General features: G+C 46.8%; 1 protein-coding gene across 2 annotated transcripts; it reads left to right on the top strand.

Annotated features, from left to right (window-relative positions):
* Positions 1 to 4,513: 4,513 nt before the first annotated feature.
* LOC125529459 (putative E3 ubiquitin-protein ligase HIP1) lies at positions 4,514 to 10,387 on the top strand. 2 transcript variants are annotated; one of them, XM_048693869.2, is made up of 7 exons: positions 4,514 to 4,878; positions 6,082 to 7,638; positions 7,731 to 7,874; positions 8,173 to 8,223; positions 8,844 to 8,921; positions 9,008 to 9,148; positions 9,933 to 10,387. In XM_048693869.2, exons 2-7 carry the CDS (start codon positions 6,178 to 6,180, stop codon positions 10,062 to 10,064), a joined length of 2,007 nt encoding a protein of 668 aa, XP_048549826.2. In that variant the 5' UTR covers positions 4,514 to 4,878; positions 6,082 to 6,177; the 3' UTR covers positions 10,065 to 10,387. The 2 variants fall into 2 exon arrangements, with proteins under 2 accessions (XP_048549826.2, XP_048549825.2); XM_048693868.2 differs by having other exon boundaries at positions 8,841 to 8,921.
* The last annotated feature ends 444 nt before the right edge of the window (positions 10,388 to 10,831 follow it).

Raw genomic sequence — 10,831 nt, 5'->3', positions numbered from 1 at the left:
CTCATATTGACTCCTACATATTCTACGAAGGTCTTTATCGGTCAAACGGTATAACAACATACGTTATTCCCTTTGTCATCGGTATATTACTTGCCCGGGATTAGATCGTCGGTATCCTTATACCTAGTTCAATCTCGTTACCGGCAAGTCTCTTTACTCGTTCCGTAATGCATCATCCCGCAAGTAACTCATTTCTCACATTGCTTACAAGGCTTTATAGTGATGTACATTACCGAGAGGGCGCAAAGATACCTCTCTGATACACGGAGTGACAAATCCTAATCTCGATCTATGCCAACTCAACAAACACCTTCAGAGACACCTGTAGAGCATCTTTATAATCATCCAGTTACGTTGTGACGTTTGATAGCACACAAGGTGTTCCTCCGGTATTCGGGAGTTGCATAATCTCATAGTCAAAGGAATATGTATAAGTCATGAAGAAAGCAATAGCAATAAAACTGAACGATCAACATGCTAAGCTAATGGATGGGTCTTGTCCATCACATCATTCTCATAATGATGTGATCCCGTTCATCAAATGACAACACATGTCTATGGTCAGGAAACTTAATCATCTTTGATTAACGAGCTAGTCAAATAGAGGCATACTAGGTACATTATGTTTTGTCTATGTATTCACACATGTACTAAGTTTCCGGTTAATACAATTGTAGCATGAATAATAAACATTTATCATGATATAAGGAAACATAAATAACAACTTTATTATTGCCTCTAGGGCATATTTCCTTCAGGTTGGGCCTGCGATCTTCTTCACTAGGAACGTGCGCTGGCAGTAGGCCGGCGACGTGGACAAGTCACAAGGCAGGAGTTTGACCTGGTCCTCATGCCTGGTGTTTGTTGCTCCATGTGCAAGGTTGGATCGCCGCTGGCTAGGTAAAGGTGGGTGCTTGCGGTCCGGTTGGAGAGGCGTCCTCATGTTATAGCGTCGGTGGAGGTCTGTGGCAGTGGTGTTTGGGCCACCCGTGTGCCGGCGGTTGGATCGGTGCCTCAAGCTGCGGACTTGGCGTCATCTGAGCGGTGGCTGAACGATGGACATCGGCAGCCATGGATTCATGTCCTCCTGGTCAACTTGGATTGGTGGGATTGCAGGTGTGGGTGCCCTAATGATGGTGGCGCCGACCCAGGCTCGGTGGCTGATGTCGGGCTTCTCCTGTCGCAGTTTGTGCGTTGTGAAGCAGACGGTGGGCGATGTCGCGCGGCTTGGATGTCGGGGCAGCAGCCTTGGAAGGTGGTCTGCGTGGTTGGCTCTCCGGCGGGCGCCAAGGCGGCGGCGGTGGCTATGTATTTTGGTAGTGTGGGTGGCAAGAGGTGTAGCGGTGGGTGGCTAGGGTGAGCCATTTGTCTTTGGCGGTGGCGGTGCGCCCGATTTGGAGCTGGGGATTTGGATTCGCCACACGTCTCTTGAAGACCTCAGCTGGCATGAGGGAGCTGCCGAGTGAAAGCTCTGCGCTTTGTCGCCGTCGATGGCGACGCTCGTGGGCGTCGTTATCTTCTTGGAGACGTCGTCATGGTGGTCCTCTTCATGCGTGAGTTTCGGCCGAAAACCCTTGTCCGATGGACTCGACGGCGGTGACGCCTGGCGGCGTCGTGGAGCTTAGGTGTTCAAGGGTGTAGTGTAGCGATGTTCTCAGGTCTTCCGGTGTTATCTTCCGGTCTCATAGTCTCCAGCGGTCTGCGTTTCTGGTTATCATGGGATTGGCTTTGTAGGAGGGTTACCTCATCATTTTGTATCGTTCGGCCGTGTACTTTGTATGGTTATTGCTTTACTTATAAAGCGGGTGAAAGCCTATTTCGAGAGAACCTCCTGTCGGTGTTGGTGCTTTCAAATGCAACACCCCTCTCTACCGGCAGCTTATAGGCGCATATCCCAGCTCCAACAACACCGTCGCACCAACGTGAGTCCTCTATTGTTTGTCGGATCTATAATAACATGAACAAGTGAGAAAATTGGAATATTCCTATCAAATCCTAGCTTAAAATCAAAGAAACCCTATCCCTAGTTCATAGAGAGGAGGAGCTCACGTATGGTTCATAGCCTTAGTCGTTTTGAGAGCCAATCGTTGCTCGTTTCACCGTCGTTCTAGGACATGGCGGCTGCAACGGCTGGTGGAAGTAGAGAGGGCAAAAGGGGGTTAGTCGATTGGATTTGGCCTGATTAGGTCCATCAGCAGAGCATTCCAACGGTGTGTGACGAGCGCCATCTCCCCCCTCCCCCCCCCCCCCCTCCCGGCCACGTGACAGTGGGATCAACCGGTCAGGTTTCGCGTGAAACAGTTCTAATCGAGCATGCAATGTTTTGGCAAACTATTAGCAGGAAATGGGATATTTTTTGAACAAGAACGAGAACCGTTGATTTTTCTAGCGTTTGCTATTGTGTTTTTTTAATATACTCTATCCCTATATTATTTCTGTGTTTTTTTCCATTGATGCACTTTTAGAATTTCACAAACCAAAAGAGCCCTTACCGGCGAACATAGATCACCTCCCTGCGTGAAAGATGAAGGTCCTTTTTTATAAGCCGGCACAAATGGCAGCACTTGCAGCCGAGGAGAATAACCCACGCATATGCTGGCTGCCTTGTGAGCCACTCTTTTGTTTCCAACAAACTATTATTCTGATCCAGCCAGTCCTCTTCCATTGCGAGGAGATACTGATCCTCCTTGGCCTTCCTTTATTCCTCCATTTCACTCTCTTTTTTTTGCGGGTATTTCACTCTCATGGGGAGGACAAATTACCAGCACCACCAGCAGCAACAGCCGTAAAGAGACAAAGCAGGGATCTCCTCCGCGGCGGGCCCCACCGCGACAGTGGTTCGCTGCGTAATTTAGCCCAAAGCGGCGAGAGAGCAGAGGCGCCAAAGCGCAGGGAATCCGGCCCAAATGGAGAAACCGGACCAGGGGACGAAAGATATTATATAGGAAAAAGAAAAGAAAAGCGACGGCCGGACGGATGGATTCCCCGCCGTATATTCCCGGGGCACCGCTGCCGCCGCCACCACCACCAGTCCGGCCACATGGCGCCGAGCAGCGAGGCCCCGTCAGAGAAAGCACCAGGCACCGCCGTCGGCTTATCCTATCCCGACGACGAGCCGTTTGCTGATCCTGACGGAGCACCGTGATCTCCGGGCCGAGGTCGTCGCCGATGACGCGGTGGAGATGGACAGACGGACGCGAGCGCGCCGCTGATCCACGGCGCATGCCACGCACCGGCTTTTTTGACCTGGGCGGCGCTATCTCTATCTATCTCCAGCGCCGCTGAGGGTGGCGCATGCATGGGCCCCGGCGACGAGAGGATACTCCAGAATAATTACAACAGTACTGTTTTTCTTTGCTTTGCGACTTGTGCAAATCTTGTTTAGATAGATAGGAGTAGATGCTCCGGTGGCGTGGAGACCAGCGGAGGGCGAAACGTGGCGCGGCGGCATGGCGTTGGCTCGTCCATGGTGCATGCCAAGGACGTGGCCGCGCCATTTTCTATGCTGGCGCAGTAGTAGTGGCGTTGATGCGGTCAAATCTGGTTTTATGGACGCGCAGGACGGGGGCGGCCTTGAAAAACGGCATGATGTAATAATGGCATGGCAACCTGACCAGTGCGAAATTTACTCACTCAACCCCCTGTAATTTTAAATGATGTATGCACTGACAGGTGCTGCGTGGGGCCCCGCGGGATACAACTCAGCAGCATATCTAACATGTAATGACTAGTACTCCCTCCATTCCACAATATAGTGCTTCCTCTATCTCCGTGCTTCAACTTTGACCGTAAATTTAACTATTAAGACCGATTGCGGCGCGAGCAAAAATTATATCAGTGAATTCGTATTCCAAAAAAGTTTTTAATTATATATTTTTTTCTCCCGTCGCAGTTGGTCTCGTTGATTAAATTTATAATTAAAGTTGGACCTCGGGAAGCGCGGGCGCACTATATTTTGAAATGGAGGGAGTATTGGATTACAACCCAGAAGCATTAAATGCCCAAGATTTCTCATTTATGTAAGAAAATGTAGAAGTGGAGATATCTTTTGTTTTTGGGGGTAAAGCAGAGATATCCAAGGCAAAGAAAGGGTGGAAAGAGATGGAGGAGCATGCAAAGAAAGGGGGGGCTGCGCCTTCCAAAGGCCCAAAAGCGGCCGAAAATGCAAAGCGAGACAGCCACGCTAATCTTTGGCCGTTTTTGGAGGAGGCGTGCTTGCTCCGTCACAGTAACAACTACTGCTAATTCCAGGCATTTACTTGTTTATATCTAAAAAATAATTCCAGGCATTTACTTGTTTATTTCTAAAAAATAATTCCAGGCATTTATTTATTTATCTCTAAAAAACTAATTCCAGGCATTTATTTATTTATTTACATTTATAAAAAGAGGTTTTGGTGGGGGAGAATCGAGATACCCATCCTCCTCCCAAAGACCAAGAGAAAGAGAGAGTGTGCGGCGTGAGACAGAGAAATAAATAAATCGGAATTCGGCCAAACCTCTCTCTCTCTCTCTCTCTCTTGCCCCCATTACATTACAGACATCCATCCTCTCGTCTCATCACCACGCTCCAACCTCTCCCTCCTCCGCCCCCCGTCTTTCTCCCCTGGTCTTTGGCAGATTTTCCTCCACCCATTCCCTCCCTCCCTCCTCCTCTCCACCCGCATCGATCTCTCCGAATTCTGTCCCCCCACCTAGCTGCCATCTCTCCCCCTCCACCGATTGATTGGTTCTTCCTCCGTTTCTTGGGCTGATTCTCCCTCTCCATCTGTGTCTTGGCTGGAGAGGATCGGCAGGAGAAACAAGGTGGATGCGAACAAGTGCTTGGATTGTGGCTCCGGCGAGCTCTTGAATATCTCGGGACCGCTTCCTGCCACGGTTTGTTCCATCTCCTTCTCCATCTCCATCTCCATGTTTATTATTGGTATTCGTTTCTTGTTTTTTTTTAATCTGCTCGTTCATTCCGCTTCCGTTCAAGTTCTTGGTTCTTTCAAACCATCGTCTCTCTTTTCCTCCGTCGATTATGCCTTATGTTGCAGCAAAAAGCTCATGCTATTCTCTTTCCAGAACAGAACAGAGTTCTTCGGCCGTCAGATAGTACATCCTGATGATTTCCCCTTGTGTTTTTGGGATTTCTCCTCCTGTTTCTGGGTGCGTGCGACGGAGATGTCTTCGCCGTTCTCCGCCGGTCGTATCCCTTGCCCCGTTGCTCGCTCATCTCTCGATTCCACGACGAGAGAACCGATCTGTTCCTCGAATCCATGGACGGATAGCTACCTTTCCTTTACTTTTCGCTGGTTTTACCGCATCCTTTGGCAAAAACCGAAAGCGAAGGGAAATAAATGCGCGAGAAAAGAGGCCATTTTTTAAGCCTCGTTCACAGGCGCAACCCGTGGGCCCCATCCCGTCGTTTGCATGCAGCCCGTCCGTCCGTCCATCCGCATGCAAGCAATGTGGGGGAATCGCCGTGTTTTTCTCCCTTTATTTATATTTAATCATCATTATTAATTAGAAAGAAAATGCATGCATCACCACCTTTGCTTGCAGCCCGAAAATAATGCGGTGGCACCACCTTTGCTTTGCTTACAGCAGCAGAGCAGGGGCCAAACTTGCCATCAAGTTTGGTGTGTGTACTGTGTCCACGCACCACGCCACACCAAATGCGGCTCACGCCAAGATTGCTGAGGCGCAGAGTTAATGCCGTCACGGATCGATCGCTGGATATCTATCTCGTTCCGGAATGGCCGTATTTACTTCCAGATGTCAAAGGGGTCGCAAAAGGGTACACGAGAGACGGAAAAGGGACATCTTTTTTCTCAATGTGTGTAGATAGATAGCTATCTGTCATAGATTTGGCCCCAAAGAGGACTGGATTCGTGGTGTTTTGGGTAGAACAAAGTGAGATTAGTTCTCATCTCTTCTTGATGTTGTGGCAAACCTTAATGGAGTATTAGCATTCCGCATTCCACCATTTGAGTCTGCTACTTGCTCTTTTTTTCTTCATCTTGGATTGGAATGTTCAGATTTCAGAAGAATTTTCTGTTCCAAAGTTTCTAATCTGTTTTTAACATTTGTATGCAGAGTCTCACTTGAATCGCTGGGAAAGAGGCGAGCAGCATCTGACATGCTATTGCCGCAGAACAATCTGTAGAAGGACACCCCTTTACCCTTTCGATAATGCAAGGGCAGAGGAATTCCGTCGAACAGCTATCCGACGTCTTCGGGTTTGACCATGGGTCTGGTTCAGGCAACCCCGTCATGGACCAGCAGGCGTACTGGAACAGCATGCTTGGAGCGGCAGAGTCGCAGAACCTCCCAGGTTACGAGATGAACCGCGGTGACGGCGCCATTCCGTATGGAAGCGAGGCGCATCAGGATGGCCAGTTCTTAGGATTCTGGGGGTCCGGTGAAGCTAGCTCGAGTGGCAGTGCGCTGAACTATGGGAGCTCCAACGCGATCAAGGCTGAGCATCTGAACATTGGTGGTGGTTTGAGGATCGGTGAGAGGCGTCTGGGTGCTGAGCACAACCTTTCTTTGGATAATGTGGACATCAACCTTAACACCAGTGGCCATGATCTCTTCGGTCAGAGTTCCAATGCGAACAACGCCTCTCAAGCCTCACAGCAACATGCTGGGTGCTCCCGTACTGATGCCACCGCCCAGGCCACTGAGCTAAGATTGCATCCTTACCGAACTTTCGGTTTAGACGACGAGCAGCCAGAGCCGTTCCCTTCTTTGAATGCTTTCGAACATCCTTTGGGGAACTTTTCCCTGATGCCAGAGGACATTGATCAAAGACCAGGCAGTAGTTCCCTGGACGGCCGGCGTTTAGCGTGCAAGAGGAAAAACATTGAAGGAGTGCACGGGCAATTTTCAGCAGGTGCTAGCACAAGCTTTTCCCACAGAAATGATAATGCCTTCCATAGTGTTCCTTCTTCAAGTTTCAACCCAGCTCCTGGCCCAAATGTGTCCTCCCATAACTTCTTGTTAGCTCCAAGTTCCATTGAGGAACAACTTCCGAACTATGGAGCTACTACAATAATGTCATCTGTTAGCTACAATCATCCTAGCGGAGGCAATAACAGTTCAGGAAATTCACAGAGAAGTTTTCGGGCAAGGACTACCACCGCTCAGCAGGTTAGCCCCTATGGTGTATGGCCCCCTTCAGGTTCTATCAGGCATCCCGCTTCATATTATCACCAGCCGCCTGCCTTTCAGAGCGCATTTGATGAACTAGAGGCGGCTATGCCTGTGGTCAGTGGAATCAACTTGCAGTACCAGCATCCTGGAAACGTAGTCCCTGGTATTCCACAAACCGCACACCGTTTTGCTGGCCATGGAGCTTCATCGTCGAGAGCAGGCAGCTTGGACAACATAATTCTTGGTAGAGAGGAAGTTACTGGGAGGAATCTTGTAGCTCCCGGCTTCCCTAGTGCAGCCCCTCATGCTGCACTAGACATGAGACATTTGGTGCCAGAATTGTCTAATTGGAATTCTGACAATCCTGGTGCTACCATCCCTGGAAATGTGTCTTCTGTATCAAGAGCTAATGCCAGTTCAACGATTAGTCGACCAGCAGGCTCAACATCTCTCACTCATCAGAACCTACATCGACGGCATCCTAGAAATTTATCAGAGGTAACTTTCGTCTGTCATGTCTTCATATGTTTAGTTTTCCACCTTAATTCCTCTTTTCTGTTAGCTTGATGAAAATTTATTTTTCATAATAGGAAATAGGTCGTCTATCTGGAGCACTTCGTGGTCCGCAGCACCCGCGCTTAAGGTCAGGGTTTCTATTGGAACGTCAGGGTGATGGTGTTTGGGGTGTTCCATTACCAATGAGGAATACTAGGGAGGGAAGAAGATTAATGGAGGTGAGTTGATTGACTTTGCCTCTTATAAAAAAATCCTGATTTTTTTTCTTGTTTGATATACCGGTTCATCCTTTTTCTCCCCCTTTGATGTGCCTATATTATGATATACCACTGTATTACCATGAAAACTGATCGCTCTATCTGTCCAAACTCTCTGTATTCAGTGTCTAGTTACTAGTTATACTGGGGAAAACTAGTCAGCAGTTCCTGGATCATATTTAGTTGCTACAAAGCTTTACTTCTAAAATTATGAGCAATCTTATGACACTATGATGTTGACCTTTTTACTTATCACCAGATACGGAATGCACTAGAAATGATTCAGAGAGGGGAGAATGTCAGATTTGAGGTCAGTAATAGCATTTGTCGTGTGAGCTTCATGCAAATTTTGTATTGTTCTGTAAAGAAAACCAAGATGGCAAAATCTACTTAATAGTAGTAGATCGATATTTGAGTCTCATGTTTTTTGTCTGATTACTTACTGACTTTACTTGCATTGCCCGACCATGCCTAGTTAACTTGTAACGCACTAGTTGTTTGACAGAACATTTAGTATAGATGGTTTTTATGTTGCTATATTTTGGATGTAATTAGTAGTGCAAAACCATATGCATTGTGAATCTGTACTTAAGCAGGATAAAAGCAAACGGATGAACCTACCATCCTTAAAATGGGAGGCCAGTCAGCAGTCAGAACGTTCCTCTAGAACTACTATACATCAAGTAGCACTAGTCTAGTTCTGATGATTTTTAAATAGAGTCAGCACATCACATGCTAGAATAGGAGATCTTATCATAACATAATAAGTTTCCGAGTGTCTTTTGTTTCATATTACATGAATGTACAAGTTGCAGAGTGAACATTACTCGGATCATATAAAAGTCTAGTATTTGATGCCTTTTAGTGTTTATATTTGCTGATATTTGTGGGGATTTACTTTGTTTCCATTTCTATCTGTTCTTGAAGCAGTCTATTTTCTATGGTGGCGTCGAGATTCATGATAGACACAGGGATATGCGTCTTGACATAGACAATATGTCTTATGAGGTCAGTATTATTTGTAGAGGCATTACCTTTTATCTTCGTCCATGCTAAAATGTACTCAAGATATTTGTACTCTACTCATCTTTCAGGAACTATTAGCACTGGAGGAAAGAATAGGAAATGTTAACACTGGGCTCACCGAGAATGATGTGATGAAGCTCCTGAAGCAAAGGAAATTCTCGTCATGGAGATTATCATCTGTGGAATATGAGCCATGTTGTATTTGTCAGGTACCAGTATTCTGCACTCTTTATGTTTCAAAGCTTTTGTACTCTCTTTATGTTTGAACTTGGAAAACATCAAACTGCTTCAGTTCTTATATAAGTATGTACATTCAGTTTTGAATCCAAGTAGGTCACATATCATTAAACTGTCCTGGACTTAGTTTGATGCGTTGTCCTATACTTGTCCAGTTTTTTCATATCTGTCCTTTAAACATGAATTCTTTTTTGGTAAAATCCTTAGGGTTGATTGCTGCTTACATCCATCCATCAACTTAGTATCCAAACTAATATTCTGGAGTTATGGACACAATATACTCAATGTGAAGTGTACCACAAACTTTTGCCTGATTTTCAGAACTGTGAGACATTTTTTGCCAATTATGCTCATGAGTTTACATGGTGGTTATGAATTTTGGTTTTTGCCTAATCATGGATACGAATCATACTTCCAAGATTTGGAAGTATGGATTTTGGTTTTGCATAATCATTGGTTTGGAAGTACTACCTCTGTTTGTTTTTATAAGACGTTTTAGACTTTCAGACACTGTTCAAAAACAGCACAAAGCAAGTTGTCTGAACGTCTTATAAAAACAAACGGAGGGAGTACTATTTTATATTGCAAAAGGCATGCCATGTCAGACTAGCTAAGAATCCCTTTTCATTCAGCATCATGCCATGTTTGTCTTCACTCTTGAAATGATAGACAAAAAGACTACTGAGGTTACTTACCTTCCAATCTAAATTATGACAAGAAGTTCCTTACCTTCTTTTCCCCTGTTCATTTATTCAGGAAGAGTATGTGGACGGTGACGATCTCGGGACGCTTCACTGCGGGCATGACTTCCATGCCAGCTGCATCAGGCAATGGCTAGTGGTGAAGAACCTGTGTCCGATCTGCAAAAGCACCGCCCTGAAGACCTAAGACAGCAGCAAGGCTCGTCGGATGTCCGTTCAATCGACCGCAAGATCATTTTATTGATTCATAATACCGCAACTTTTTGGCCAAAGGGTTTTGCATTCACCTAAAGCTTGATAAAAAAATTCCAAAATTCCTTGAAAAAAAGTTCCAGAAAACTGGTCATGGTTTGAAAACAAAAGAATGGTTCGAAACTGGTATTACCTGTAAGCCGCTGTCGTGTCGCGGCAAATAATCCTGGGATCTGTGTCTAGTACTCATTTGACTAAATATTCATCATGGATGCATGGCATAATGGATGCTAGTTTAAAGATGACATGTTGGTATCACATTGTCGATCTACTGTTTTGTTAAGTTGTGCTGGTAGTATGGTTTTTTGCTGAATTTCCCCTGCTGTGGATCTGGGAACGTCATGGTCATGGACCATGGCGTTGCTGACGAGATGTAGTTGAGTGATCTGATCATGGCGAGCCTTGGGTCTGGATCGCATGCCGGGGAGGCTGCACCTGTACCTGTATGTGTCACCTGTCGGCCACGGACGGACGGCGGTGCGGCGAGGAGCCGGCCCGTAATTGTCGACCTCGTCGCTGTTCGGCAATGGTGGCTGAACTTTGGGGCTGCCTTTCTTGGCCACACAAGCCGACATCCTCGCCGCGGCAAGGCGTCGGCGTCCCGGAGCACGACGGCATCGGCTACAGGTATCCCCATCCCGGCGCGTACACGTCTAGCTCGCGCGCTGGCCGGTCGCTGTATTCTCGGCGGCACGGTACCGT

Source organism: Triticum urartu, chromosome 2A (genome assembly GCF_056163025.1).
Source record: "Triticum urartu cultivar PI428250 chromosome 2A, HENAU_Tu73, whole genome shotgun sequence".
Classification (NCBI taxonomy): domain Eukaryota; kingdom Viridiplantae; phylum Streptophyta; class Magnoliopsida; order Poales; family Poaceae; genus Triticum; species Triticum urartu.
This window is presented reverse-complemented; position numbering and strand designations above follow the sequence as displayed.